Source organism: Peromyscus eremicus, chromosome 23, assembly GCF_949786415.1.
Source record: "Peromyscus eremicus chromosome 23, PerEre_H2_v1, whole genome shotgun sequence".
Lineage (NCBI taxonomy): Eukaryota > Metazoa > Chordata > Mammalia > Rodentia > Cricetidae > Peromyscus > Peromyscus eremicus.
The window spans coordinates 12,363,167-12,378,312 of record NC_081438.1 but is presented as its reverse complement, the minus strand read 5'-3'; the positions used below and the strand labels follow the sequence as shown (position 1 = coordinate 12,378,312).

The 15,146-nt window shown below is 48.2% G+C and overlaps 1 protein-coding gene across 1 annotated transcript in view; it reads right to left on the bottom strand.

Annotated features, from left to right (window-relative positions):
• Positions 1-14,271, bottom strand: part of Pptc7 (protein phosphatase targeting COQ7) — a 37,834-nt gene extending 23,563 nt beyond the window's left edge. The window contains exon 1 of the mRNA XM_059249908.1: positions 13,950-14,271. Within this exon, the coding sequence (XP_059105891.1) occupies positions 13,950-14,199 (250 nt within the window). The 5' untranslated portion in view covers positions 14,200-14,271. The remainder of the gene's footprint in view (positions 1-13,949) is intronic.
• Positions 14,272-15,146: the final 875 nt, after the last annotated feature.

Below are 15,146 nucleotides of genomic sequence, written 5' to 3'. Positions count from 1 at the left end.
CTGTCTCAAAAAAAAAAAAAAAAAAAAAAAAGGCACAGACTTACTGGGAATATCTACTCTGGCTCAAGTGCCAACTGCAGCTCAGGGAACTTGTAACCTCCAGACTTGGTATGACTCACTGCAGAGTCCCTCCACAAGCTACTGAGCTGAAGGCTGTCTCTCTGAAGCCACCTCACTCCTTCCTGGCCTGCACCCCAATCTTCCCCAATGTCAAGTGCTATTAGCAACGCTCTCTGATTTTTTTTTTGGAGACAGAGCCTCACCAGTTCAAAACCAGGCTGGTTTTGAACTCACAGAGATCAACCCACTCTGCCTCCCAGCCTCCCAAGTGCTAGCTAGTATTAAAGGCATGTATCACGACTAACATTAGCAATGCTCTGTGGACAGAGGAAGCGACCAACAGGTCACCTGGGAGGACAGGTGTCCTGCCTGGATCATGCCTATGATCAGTGCTGACACTAAGTGTGTACAGAGTTGAGGGCCTCTGGAAAAGCTGTTCACTGGTTATTTTCTGAGTGTCATGTTTCTACCTGCACTGGCCCCTCAGGATGAGAGAAGTGTTTTCCTTCTCTCTGTAATTGGTAAGATTAGATCTAGGCCGTTGGCCCTAAGGGTTACCCTAATATTTGTAACAATTAAGTGAACCCTTCCCTCCTCCCAACCCTGTATATCGAAGTCTGGCAGACTGGCCTGAAATTCCTAAGCTCAATCTATCCTCCTGCCTCACCTCTCCAATTCAGTAACGGGGAAACCAGATACCTCACAAACCACGTATGATTAACTTGACCCCAGTATCCTCTGCCTTCTTCACCCCTTCACTTCAAGAGCTGGGCTTGACCAGGATAGCACCCCCTGGTGATGCTGAGCGCCCCAGGCAGCCGGGTAGTGCTCCCCTCAGAGCATCATCCTCCAACAACGGTTAGTTGGCCGAGTGCAGGGCAGCCTCAGCTCCAACACGGCCTGTATCCACTCTATCCACTCTATCCTTGCACTAAGTGAGCCCCTCAGGGTGGCCAGGAAGTGAGTCATTTCTTCTGCTTTAAAAACATTTTGTATGGGGGCTGGAGAGATGGCTCAGCGGTTAAGAGTACTGACTGCTCTTCCAAAGGTCCTGAGTTCAATACCCAGCAACCACATGGTGGCTCACAACCATCTGTAATGAGATCTGGTGCCCTCTTCTGGCCTGCAGCCATATATGCAGGCAGAACACTGCATACATAATAAATAAATAAATCTTTAAAAAAAAAAAAAAAACATTTTGTATGGTTTTCTCTCTAAGATCTTCATTTTATTTATCTGTATATGTGAGTCTATGTATGCTACATATATGCAGGTGCCTTCAGAGGCCAAAACGGGGTAGGATCCCCTAGAGCTAGAGTTACAGGCAGCTGTGAGCCTGATGTGGGCGCTGGAACAGAACTCAGATCCTCTACAATAGCAGTTAAGTGCTCTTTAACACTGAGCCGTCTACGCTGGATAGTTTGACACAAGCTAAAACCATCTGAGAGGAGGGGTAGTCAATTAAGAAAACGCCTCTCCAGAAGCCAGACATGGGCTGGGTGGTAGTGGCAAACACTTGTGTGTGTGCGTGTGTGTATGTATGTATGTGTGTGTGTGTGTGTGTGTGTGTGTGTGTGTGTGTGGCTTTTCAAGACAAGGTTTCTCTATGTAACAGCTCTGACTGTCTTGGAACTTGCTTCATAGGCTGCTTACAGATTACGCCTTTAATCCCAGCGCTCAGGAAGCAGAGGCAGGTGGATCTCTGTGAGTTCAAGGCCAGCCTGATCTACAAAGAAGATGCCAGAACAGTCAGAGCTGTTACATAGAGAAATCCTGTCTTGAAAAAACCACAAAGAGAGAGAGGGAAGGAAGGAGGGAGGGAGGGAGGGAGGGAGGGAGGGAGGGAAGGAGGGGAGGATTGATTCTGTAAGAAACCCATTAGTTTCACATTAACCTGGGCTACATGACCCTACCTCAAACAGCAAAACTAAAACAAAATGGTCAACAGATTATGCTCAGGGGAAAGTCTATAAAAGGAGCCTGAAGGATGGAACCCTGAGTTGGAAAGATGCTGAGGAGTTCCCTGCCACCTTCACCCAGAAGGATAGACTACAGCACAAGTCAGAAGGGCTCAGGGAGAGAGTCCCATGTGGAGAAACTTGGCCTCTAGGTAAATGCCTCCTCCACCCATGCCAGGAACCTCTCACCATTAGTCAGGCCCAACAATGCAGCACAGGAGCCAGGCACGCAGGAGATCCCCTGGAGGGAAAGGCAGACCTGCTGCCACTAAATCAACACAAGGCTCTTATTTGTCTCAATCAAGGGGCTTTGTCCTAGGACCTCAGGTACAGCTGATACCTGCACAGTACTGAGACTCAGCAAAAGCCACTTCTATAAAGAAGTTACCATTGGTCTCCCTTAAGCGACAGGACACTGGGCCAGGGCAGGCTCTGAGGCGGCTCTGAGCAACTCCAGCTAAAACTTAGACCAGAACCAGCCTCACTGGTTCACTCACAGCCGAGGGCTCCTACCATGGCTGTCTAAGGACAGCAGTGAACTCCACTCTACTGTCAGAGTGCAGGCTCAACAGACCTGTGTGGTCACAGTGTGGTCACCTGCGCACAGCTGGCTCTGTGAGAAAAGCCAGCTTCTGGTTATCAGGATGCACTTAGGGGGAAGAAGGCAGAAGGATCATTCTTGGCTTCACACAGAGTTCAAGGTCAGCCTGAGATATGTCAGATCTGGTCTCAAACGCATCAACAGGAGTGGGGATGGATGTGGCTCAGAGGTAGAGCACTGTGAAGCATGGCAAGGCTTGGGGCCCCCAAAACAGCCAAACAGGAAGGTTTAGAAAAGGAACAACCAGGGCTGGAAGAGTTGGCTCAGTGGTTAAGAGCACTTGGCTATTCTTCCAGGGGACCAGGTTTGATCCCCAGCATCTACATGGTGGCTCACAACTCTTAACTCCAGTCCCAGAAGATCCAATACTGTCTTCTTTCTGGCCTATATGGGCACCAGGTACAGACATACACACAGGCAAAATATCCATGCACATAAAGTAGTAATAAAAGACTTAAAAAAAAAAAAAAGTAACCAGTGAGCAGCACAGAGGCCAGCAGTCTACAGCAACCAGGGGAGTGTCTGGACTTTGTAGAGCTTTTCTGACTCCTGTATGTAAACCATCAGCTCTCCAGACACTGGTCTGTGGTCACAACCAAAAGACAATGTCCACTTACAGATGATGTATAAAAAATGAGTGAGCAGATCATTTCAGTTCTCCAGTCAACTCCCCAAGGCTGTCATTCAATAGCTCATTAAATATTCAACAGTGACATTTGCAAGTACTAAGGAGGAAGCATTTATCTGTCTGCAAGGAACACAAAGGAACAAAACGGTGCACCTGCCCTTAGAAGAAATGAACTGGCTTTTCCCCAGAAGCAACTTCATCTAACAAGCCTCTCTCTGGCACATGCTGCCTACTGTGTAGAGCTTGTTTTGATGGGAATTTTAGACAGTGAGCAATATACAAAGGGCTAACCATCTTCTTCAGTCACTTCGATGACTTCAGTGGCTGCTAACATCATCTCTCCACCCACCCCCACCTCCCCGCCGAGCCCATCCCCCCAACCTACCCCCATGGCTAGCTAACACCTGCCCCAGCAGTTCCTAAGTCTTAGTGCAGGCTGAGGAGTCCCTCACAGACCTGGTCCTCTATGCCTGCACTGCACAGGTGACTCTCACAAGTGTTGCTGTTCCAGCACTCAGCACTCTATAAGCCCAGAGATTCTGCCTCCAAAGGCCACTAAGCAATCCCACCCTTCATTCCCAAACTTGGTCATTCCCCTTGCACATCCCAGCCTGTCACAAGCAGCCTTCAGCCTGTACTTCCAGAGTAGAAACCCTGAGAATCTGCTGGGTACCAACCCAGCTCCCATCCCTCCCTTCCTCCTTGGTGTCCTGTGTCACTAACTTCTGCACTGCCTGGAGCCCACCCGGCTCCTTCCAACCACCCTGGATACAGCCCTGGGGAGCTCAGCTTTTTCAGCAGCAGCTCCTACCTGTTCTATTCGGAAGCATCCATCTGTCGTTCCCACACTGCCATGCCCATGTGCCCCTGCAGACAACGTCCTTCCATGAAAAGACACCCATCTTCACTTACTTGTACACGTAAATGCATTCTTTACAACACAATGCTGCTTGCTTCTGGAGAGAGGGGCTTCACAACCCGCAAGTGGAGAGGGTGGCTGACTCCAAAGCATGATGGCCAGCCAAGTAAGGAGCTGTTTGGAAACTCCTGAGAAGGCAAGAGGTGAACAAACCTGGCCATCCTGTTTCACACACAGCTTTATAATTACTGCACGAACTACTCTGGAGGCAAAGGCTGTTTTCAGCTCCCAACAGGTACCCCTTGTGTGTCTTCAGAGAAGTGTCAACAACGACTCAGGAGAGTAAAAAACGTTTTGACAACTTAGCTAAAACGCTGAAAAGGCTTTTCTCCAAAACAGAACACTGGGTCGATCAGTTCTGAATTTGAAACCACACAGCACAAAAAAGACACGGTACCCTGTGAGTGGGACATCCCCGACAAGACCTCATTTCGCAGGGAAACTCTGAGACCTATTACCCACTAGTGGCCAAAGCTCAAGTCCAGCTTTTAGGGAACAGCTCAAGCCTGACCCAGAGCTGCTGTCCAAACACTGAAGTGAAAACACAAGCGCTTTTCTGTTTGCCTCATTCACAGCAGCCAGCCTTCGGCAGTCACCTCAAATGACGATGTGCAAGTGAGTCTGAGAAGCCAGAAAACAAAAATGTGCTAGGTGACGGTAGCCTTGAATGGTCAAAACAAGTGGTCAACAAAACAGTCTGTACATTCCTAGACCCACCACAACACATTCTGTAGGAAGTCACTTTTGTGGACCCTGGCAAAGCTGCAGTCTCTTGGCAGTCCTTGGGATTCACACCAAGAACACATATAAACTGTGGAAAGCCTGGTAAATACATATATGTTAAGTGTAAAATCCTCCAGACTGACATGGAGCCGACTGGAGAAAGTGATCCCCAGCACCTGGATGAGCATAAGCACACAACCTTTCTGGAGGGTTCCTGGGTGCTCTCTGTACCCCTGCATACTCCTGGCCTGCTACAGAGTTCCTCAAAGAGTCAGCTCTAAGGAGCTAGTCCAATGTAAAGAGAGGCTCACCTCACTGTTACTTTACAACAGGACAACGGATACAACCTAAATAACTAAAAGTAGAGCCAATTCAGTAAGTTCTAGTGTACAGTGCAGGAGATGTGATGAACTCAGCTCGTCAGCACAGAAACACCTATACCAAAACACAGCTAACAGCGCTGCTCAAAGTGTGTACACACTTACGTGTGCAAAGGCCACAGGGAGCTGCGCTGATTCCAGCCAAGGTATACGATACAGGTGTTTTCCGCAGCAGTCAGAGCAAGTGTTAGGTTAGAAGCACAAAATAGAAGCATTTCAGAGCACTGGACAATACAACCGCGCCCTAGGTTCAAGTCTCAACACCGACTGTACCGACCCTCCTGACAAGTCAGGCAGCTTTACCAACGGAACCACAGGAGGCAACAGGTGAGTGCAGCTGTCTGGAGCTGTACAGATCTCAAAAGAGCAACAGAACTGCCTGCCATCTCCAGTGCTGCTTCCAGGAGAGGCGGCAGACTCCCGAGTCAGGTGTGAACAAGACAGAAGAGACAAAGTGATGTCTTCACTCCTCACACCAAAGGACCTGTTTCCTCCTCCAGTGCACCCCAAATCCTGTTCGGGATCTCATGGAAGCAATTAGCACCTCTTTTCTTCCCTAATGATTTTAAACTAAACCAAAAGGGCTATACCAAAGGCCAGCTCAGGGCCAAGTGACTAATGTCTTGCCTGTTATCAGCGCTGTGACCTCTGCAGCCTTCGCGAAGGCTCTGGACTTATGACTGATTTTATGAACTTTAGCAACAGTAAGGACATGAAGTTCACATTCATAAATGCTCTTAACAGCATCAGTACCACTTTTTAAAAAGATGGGAAGTCAACACAGATTGTTAAAGATAAACTCACTCCAATTTCTTTAGAAATAAAATACCGTGAACTTACTTTCCCAAAACATTTTCCTGAGATGTCTAATTCTATAGCCTAGGCGCAGCCTGAGGAAAGACCTTTAGAAAAGACATGGGGGAAAGTATATGAAAGGACCTTGGCATTCAGCCTCAAGTTGACAAGTGTTTGATCTGCCAGAGGACATGGTTGTAGGTCACATTCTGACCTGGTGTAGTGTTCCCGGAGCCACACACCAGCACCAAGTCCACTTGGACACTGCTACAATTCAGATTACATGCTGCCTAGTTTCATGATGCCAGCTGAAGTTTGGGGACCGCCTCTTCCCACCCCAAATCCCTCCCCACCAAAGCCCATCTGCACCCTACCTTCCCTTGGGATTTAACAAGTCTTTGCAAACATTTATCTAAAAAGTATAAGCATTATGCTTCTAAAATCCAGTGGCTTACTCTACAGAAAGATCCATCCAGAGCCCTCTAGAGATTACTAACACCTTGAGGGTAAAGTGAAAGTCAGGACAATGTCAGATGGAGCCCCAAGTCTCCAGATTATAAACCGGTGAGCGGGAGAAGTAGCTGAAGGCAACGGCTGAAAGTGAAGGTGCCTCCTAAGCACCTTCCACAAAGTATAACTGGCCCACACAGCAGGACGGGAGGCGCAGAGCACAGCAAACAGCAGACATCCGCTACAGCAACCCTGTCATCTTCCAACAGGCTCTGCAAAGCCAGACAGCGGCGAGTCAGCCCTCAGCCCATGCTCTAAGGCCATACTTCTCACGTTTCCTCAACAGCTGACACTCTTCTTTTTCTTTGAGACCTGGAACTCGCTCTGTGGACCAGGCTGGCCTCAAACTCAGAGAGATCCTCCAGCCTCTGCCTCTCAAGTGCTGGGATTAAAGGTGTGCATTACTAAGCCAGTCTGACGTTTTCCTCTTGAAAACACATACATTATGACATCAGGCATACTTAAAGTACTGATTAATCTTAGAACTTACATATTTAATTACTGCAGTTTAAAAATAATTTTCTTTATATAAAATAATTATATACTCAAACTATACCAATTTATCATCTGTCCAAGTAATTCCACTCCCAGGTATATACCTGAAAAGATTAAAAACACATGTGCATAGCCAAATGAGGCGGCACATTAAGAGGCTGAGGCAGGAGAGAGGCTGAGAACTCAAGGCCTGCCCAGACTAATGAATGCCCCTACACACTCCAAAATAATATACCACCTGTTCACACAAAATCTTATAAACAAATATGCCAAACATAATTTACTATGGCCAGTATGTGAAAATGTCCACAGATACCAACAAATGAATGGGTCAACAGAATGTATTATATCCCTAAAATTGGATTTTATACAGCCATAGTAAAGAATGAAGTACTAACATATTCTCCAACTTGAACTCTGAAAATAAGCTAAGTGTGCCAAGCAGTGGTGGCACATGCCTTTAATCCCAGCACTCGGGAAGCAGAGGTAGGTGGATCTCTACAAGTTTAGGCCAGCCTGGTCTACAGAGTGAATTCCAGGCCAGGGCTACACAGAGAAACCCTGTCTCAAAAAAAAAAGAAAAGAAAAGAAAGAAAAAGAAAAAGAAAGAGGAGGAAGAGGAGGAGAAGCTAAGTGAAAGGAAACAGCACAGAAGACTACATACTCTAGGATTCCGCTTACACACAATGCCCAGAACAGGCAAACGCAGAGAATCTACAAGCTGCTACCAGAACTGGGAAACACCCACAAGCTGGGAACTGCAAGTGGACAAGCCTTTTTTTTTTTTTTTTTTTTTTTTTTTTGTGGGGGAGGGGGGCGAGTTCTGGACTTAGTAGGGAAGGCTGCACATCCTTCTGGATTTAAAAACAGTATACATTTTAAAAGAGTGAGCATCATCCCATGTGACTTTGCAACTCAATGTTGGCTTTTTTTTGGATATGTATTAATGGATATGTGGAGGACACAGGACAGCTTGAGGAGTCAGCTGTCTCCTTTGCCATGCAGGTCCTGGGGCCCAAACTCAGGTCCTTAGGCTTGGTGGTCCTTTACTAGCTGAGCCACTTTCCCAGCCCTGCAGCTCAGCTTAAAACAACAAAAACTCAAGGTCATCAACAGGTAGACTTGACTTTTAGAAAGTCATGAATCTAAGATGACACATTTCCTGGCAGGAGTGAGATTCCAGAGGCCTTCCTGAGGGGCTGGAATCGGTGCACTCTCTAGTGACTACTTACATAAAAGTGCAGCTCAGCCAGTGGTGGTGGTGCATGTCTTTAATCCCAGCACTCGGGAGGCAGAGCCAGGCGATCTCTGTGAGTTCAAGGCCAGCCTGGTCTACAGAGTGAGTTCCAGGAAAGGCGCAAAGCTACCTTTCGAGATAGAGAAACCCTATCTCGAAAAACCAAAAAAAAAAACAAAAAAAACAAAAAACAACTCACTAACCTACGCACCCACTTCAGCTCTACATGGAGCTCACCTGATCTTCATACTTTAAAAGTCAAAAAGCCAGGGCCGGGCGGTGGTGGCGCACGCCTTTAATCCCAACACTTGGGAGGCAGAGGCAGGCGGATCTCTGTGAGTTCAAGGCCAGCCTGGACTACCAAGTGAGTTCCAGGAAAGGCGCAAAGCTACACAGAGAAACCCTGTCTCGAAAAACCAAAAAAAAAAAAAAAAAAAAAAAAAAAAAAAAAGTCAAAAAGCCAGACATGGTGGCACACACCTCTAATCCCAGCACTCAGGAGCCAGAGGCAGGTGGATCTCTTATGAGTTTGAGGCCAGCCTGGCCTACATAGTGACTTCTAGGTCAGCCACGGCTACATATAGTGAGGCCCTGTCTCAAAAACAAAACCAGGGGTAGAAAGATGACTTAGCAGCCAAGAGCACTGACTGCCTTTCCAGAGGACCCAAGTTTGACTCCCAGCACTCCCGAGGCAGCTCACCACCATTCAGAATTCCCGAATTCCAGGGAACCTAATGTCCTCCAAGGGCACCAGTCATGCATGTGGTACATACATGTATGCAAAATACCCAAACACACAAAATAAATCTTTTTAAAAATTAAAACACATACAAAATAAACAAACAAAAACAAGAAAACCAATAAACACTCCTCCCCCCCCCCAAATGTTTTTAAGATTAGCAAGACTCACAGAAACACTTCAGAATCCTGGCCCAGTAAAAACTTGAAACCAAAGGCTGGAGTAGAAGACTGTTTTATTTTCATGTTTAGGTTCCAAGTTAAACGGAGCTTAAACAAACATCCCTCGGCTTTTTAAGAGCGGCTTCACAGCTCAATCTTTAGAGGCCAAAATTTATATGGCACAGACCATGCCTGCCATTTTCAAATAAATGGCTTCTGTAAGCTGTGTTTAGCATGCAGGGGAGTTTTTGTTGCTTTGCAGTTATGAGTCAGAGAGAATAAAGCAATTATAAACACATGCACATTCTCTCTCTCTCCGTCTTTTCCCGTCCCTCCATCCCTCCCAAGTGTGACAGTGAGAGGCCTGTCTTTACCAATAACTAGTGGTGCTCTGAAGTCACCTAACCATCTGAAGGCCTCTGTTTGCTCATCACAAAAACATGGAAGAAATGAACCCCAAGGTTTTCAAGTATTAGGTTCTCAACAGCCTTTTGATGCTGTTCTTGTGGCTTGGGGGAACTTAGTGATGACATCAGGTAGCTGTCATGATGTGATGTACCTAGGAAGCCACAGCATGCCAAGTGACAAAGTCAGGGAGGAAGGAACAAGGAAAGTCCCCACAGCTCGTGCCGTGTGGGCTACTCCTGCTGGCCCAAAAGAGAGAATGAGCTTCTGCCAATTTTCCACGGGATGGGAGTGGTGCCTGGTCTTACCACACCCACCACAGCCAATTTTTCCTAAAAGAAGTCCAGTGGGGACAATAACAGTGAGGCATCAAGTGCTCTTTATCATGACTAATAGGGCAGATCAGTTTCCAGTTTGTTTATTTATTTATTTATTTATTTATTTATTTATTTATTTATTTATTTATTGGCAGTTTCTCTTTGTAGCTCTGGCTAGCCTAAATAGAACTCTCTGTAGCCCAGGCTGGCCTTGAACTCAGTGATCTGCCTGCCTCCTGCCTCCCCAGTGCTAGGATATAAGGCCTGTGCCACTACGCCCAGTCAATTTCAATTAAAAAAAAAAAAAAACACACAAAATATTTTCTTTCTCTTACAAAAGAAACTTTCATTCTTAACAGCTGAAGAGAAGCCCACAGTGAGCAACCAACTGCAAGAAAGTCTCAATTCAGAGACAAGGTCACCCCATGTAGACCAGGCTAGCCTCAAACTCAGAGATTTGCCTTCAAGAGTCTTAAGTCCTATCAGCCTGCCTGTGATGGGACAGTGTCAACAGAGTAGAGGGCACCAGCTGGTGAACTGGTTCATGGCTGCCAAACATCAAACGAGGCCAACCTAGAGAGCTGTTTTAGGTGGCTCTCAGGATGGTTTTCTGGAAGAGCTCCTCCACAGGACAGTCCTGGAAAACCTGTCCCTCACTGTTCCCATGCCCACTCCCCCATTTTTGGTGTGTGTGTGTGATTTGTCAACTGTCTCACCTTTTCCTGGTCACATAGCAGCCGTGTGTGTGTGTGTGTGTGTGTGTGTGTGTGTGTGTGTGTGTGTGTGTGGACAAGGGGGGGCTGGGGATCTCCATCAGACCCCCAAGCATGGCCTTCAGTGCCGCATGCTGGTCTACCCGCAGGACTGCAGGCTAGAGTCTGTGCAAGCCTGCCTCTATGCCCTCTTCTCTGGAGAGGTTCCTTCCACAGTCAAGGAACCAAGGTGATTTAAGAACTTAGTGTTCAATGCCAGACACAAACAGAAGGTGTCTACTGAAGGTGTCTGTGGCAATGCCATAGGAATGCTTGCCATTAGAGGGGTGACAACAGGGAAGTGTGACCGGCTAGCCAGAGCCAGGCCTCAAGGTCTCACAACCTACTCCTTTCAACTGCAGATAAGGAATGGTAGACTCTTAGAGAGTCCACCCAAGACCACAAATCAACTCTAAGTTGCAAAGCTTAACCTCAAACTAGGCATGGTTTCTGCCAGAATGCCAGAACATGAAATTATGTTTGTGCTTTTTTAGAAAGGGTCTGACCACTATCTCCCATATCCTTGTAAATATGACACAATACCAAAAGAGTAGTAGCATGTTAAAATTCAGCAGAGGGATTTAAGACATTCAGATACAGTAGTCCCCTTTCTCCTTGAGGGACACATTCAAGGCCCACAGTGAATGTCTAAACACTTTAAGCACTTTTTCAAATACATATAGACCTATGATGAGGTGTCATTTATAAACTAGGTACAGTAAGACAGTAACAATATTTGTCAATATTAGAACATACTGTAATAAAAATTATACAAATTAGTACCCTACATCTTCAGTTGATCTGATAACCAAGATGGCTCCTCAGTGACTAACTGGTGGGTAATTTAGAGCGAATACAACTAACAACGAGAAGACCTGACCAAGTATGGCATGCTCACCTGTACTCTTAGTACCTTAGGACTCAGGAGGCCAAGGCAAGAAGGTACATAGCCGGCCGGGCAGTGGTGGCGCACGCCTTTAATCCCAGCACTCGGGAGGCAGAGCCAGGCGGATCTCTGTGAGTTCGAGGCCAGCCTGGGCTACAGAGTGAGTTCCAGGTAAGGCGCAAAGCTACACAGAGAAACCCTGTCTCAAAAAACCAAAAAAAAAAAAAAAAAAAGGTACATAGCCACCCTGGGCAACACAGCAAGATCCTGTCTCAAAATAAAACAGTAAAAGAACCCCTGGGTAGACGTGTAAGATTCCATCTCACTACTCAGAATTTAAAACTTAGGAATAGTTTACTCCTGGGATTTTTTTTAAATATTCTCACACCTCAGGTACTAGAAACTACTATACTCCCAAAATATCAAACAAATCACAGGTTTTTCATACACACACACACACACACACACACACAAAAAAAAAAAAAAAACAACTTTTTTTTTTTTAATATATACATTGGTGTTTGTGAGGGAGTCAGATCCACTGGAACTTGAGTTATAGACAGTGGTGAGCTGCCATGTGGGTACTAGGAATAGAACTCAGGTCCCCTGGAAGAACAGCCAATGAATGCTCTCAGCCTCTGAGCCCTCTCTCCAGTGTGCACCCCCCCCCAAAAAAAATACCCAACTATCTTACAATCAGCTCTATAAAAGTGCAACTTACTGGCTCATTATCCCCTAATCTGTTGTATGACTGCAACTCTTGACACCATTTTTTGGTGGTGCTGGGTCTTGAAGCAATGGCCTCATGCATGGTTCGAGGAAGCAGTCTACATACCCACAGCTGACTGTGACTTTAAAGGTGGCACAGACTGTCAGGTCACTGAAAGTACTGCCCAGGTGACTCGCAAAGACAGCTGATGGCAGCCTCTTAAAAAGGATACAGAGTCTAGACAGACTTCACCATGAGTTGTGTAACTCCAAAACCTAACCTTCTAGGGAGGCCATATAGAGCTGTCTAAATACTGAAAGACTAAGAGATTTTTCCTCAACATAGACTCATCAATTAAAATGAGAGCCACTTTCTCAGTCTCATGTTCACAAACACTACACATGACAGAACCAAAACTTACGAGGTAGTTACTCTGGGATCTGATAAAAAAATAATAATAATAATAATGTCATGAGCTGGGAGTTAGGGCACACACCTGTACCCTCAGCACTTGGGAGATGGGGGGCAGGAGGCTCAGGAGTTCAAGGTCAACCTCCATTACACAGCAAGTGGGTTACAAAGAGACGCTGTTCTCAAAAAAATAAAAAATAGATAAATAAATAAAAAAGCAAGCAATTACTGTTGCAAATACAATTACTTGCTCCGATGCCAAATTTTGTCTTAGCATATGAACCTTTAAGTAACCAAAAACTCAATGTCACCGGAGAAGTGAAACCAAAGTGACATTTGAACCTAGAACCAATGACAGCATGTCCTTCAATTTCAAGGGAAGAGCTTCAGGAACTGAAAGAGCTTTAATGGCATGCACAAAATCTCCAAGGGCATATACACTAGGTAAAGTTTCCGAAGGCCTGTGTATTGTTTAGCCCCCTGGACGGTTCTCTCCTGTCTCCTTTACCCGAAGGTCTAACTGGGATAGGTCTTCGGAAGCACCTGTGGCCTAAAAAGCTGTGACCGAGTCTCAAAGCTTTCTTGGCTGCAGCCTACAAGCAGGTCCGGCCATTCTATTTTGGGTCAAGGAGACCTTCTACCACCCCAAGTGACCTCAAGTACACAAGCTCGGTTTGGGAGAAAGCCCTGCTAGAATGTCTAACCAGGCTAGCAGTCAACCCCCAACCCCAAGGCCCTTCCCGAAAAGGATGGAAATCGGGGGACGGTCGAGGCAGCGGGAGAGTAGGGGGGAGACGAAGCCGGCCTGGTGGGCTCCTCCCCGCTGTCTTCGGTCGGCTCCGGATCCCGCAGCTGGGGCCCGGCCGTGGCATCAGGAGCTCGCCAAGAAGCAGGGATTCCCGGGGCGCCCAGAGGGAGGAGGGAACGAGGCAAAGCGAGGTTAGCAGCCTGCAGGTGTCGCCGAGCGAGGAGGACGAGGTCGCGTGGGGGCTGTGACTAAGAAGAGTGCGGCTCTGCAGCGGGACAGACTGGACACACTCCCAAGGCGGGTTGACCTTGGGCACGTGGCTCCACCGCGATGCCCCTCAGTTTCCCCATCTCTAAAGCCGGGGGGGGGGGGGGGGGAGGATCGCAGGGAAAACAAAAAAAAACAAAAAGAACGCGTCTTGGGGTGCTTGGCCGGGCGCTGCGCTCCGCGGGGGAAGCAGGGAAGCCTCGCAGTCCGGAGTCCCCGGGAGGCGGACCCGGGGCCGGGGGACTCACCCAGCACGTCGGCCGAGCGGTGGCGGGCCACGAAGCACGCGTCGTCCCCGTAGCACGCGCCTTTCTTGAGCAGGCCCTTACGGAAGTCCTTGCCGAAGCCGCAGCCCGCCGTCACCAGCCCGTAGTCGCCGCTGCCGCCGCCGCCGCCGCCACCGCCGCCGCCGCCGCCGCCCGCCCTGGGGTCGGTCTGCGACAGGCCGCCGAGGACGGCGCGGGCCACCAGCCGCCCGTACGACAGGACTGAGAACATCGCCGCCGCCGCCGCCGCCGCCCCCCCGAGGAGGCGCGGGGCCCGGGGCGCCGGAGGACGCCGAGGCCCGGAGCCGCCGGCTCTCTCCTCAGCCGCAGCAGCGCCGCCGGGGCGTTCCTCAGGGCGGCGCGCACTGACCACCACCGCCCCTGCCCTCCGCACGGGGCCTCGCACACGCTCCGCGGCGCGCACTGGAGCCAGAGCTAAGTCAGAGCCGGCGGCTCCTCCGCCTCAGCCAAACTGGGGTCCCGGCTGCAGCCGCCACCGCAGCCGCCATCTTCCGCTCCACTAGCGTGTTCCGGGCCGCGCCGGCAGCGCCGCCCCCCTCTCCGGCCCCGCCCCCTATTCGCGGCTCAGGTCCAAGCCCCGCCCCCTACTGACTCGCAGCCCTTTGTAGTCACTAGAATGGAGCGTGCGCAAAGGGTGTGGACGCGGTGTCTCCTGGGAGTCGTAGTTCAGCAGTTATAGTCGCTTTGGACTTGGCGATCCAGGATTTGGATTTTCCAGAGGACTGTAAATTATTGAGAATGAAGAGTTGGCTGTTATGGGTTTTTGTTTTTTTTTTTTGTTGTTGTTGTTGTTTGTTTTTTGTTTTTTTGCCAGGGGTTAAGGGTAAGAGGGTAAGGGGAGTCCTTTTTTTCCCCTCTTTTCCCTATCTCTTTTTTCCCTCTTTTCGGATTTTTAAGAGTCTGCTGGAGCCCAGGCTGACCTCAAACTCAGTCTGTCGCCAAGACTGGCCTTGAACTCCTTATCTCCTTGACTACAACTTTCCAAGTGCTGGGATTACAAATTGTGCGCAACCATACCCGGCTTAACAATTTTTTTTTAAGAGACACACACAAACACACACACTCTTTATTCCTTTACATAACTCTAAGAAACCAAGACTGGGGTTCTATACCTTACAGTATATGCAGTGGGAAACAGCAGTACACAAACCTAACATT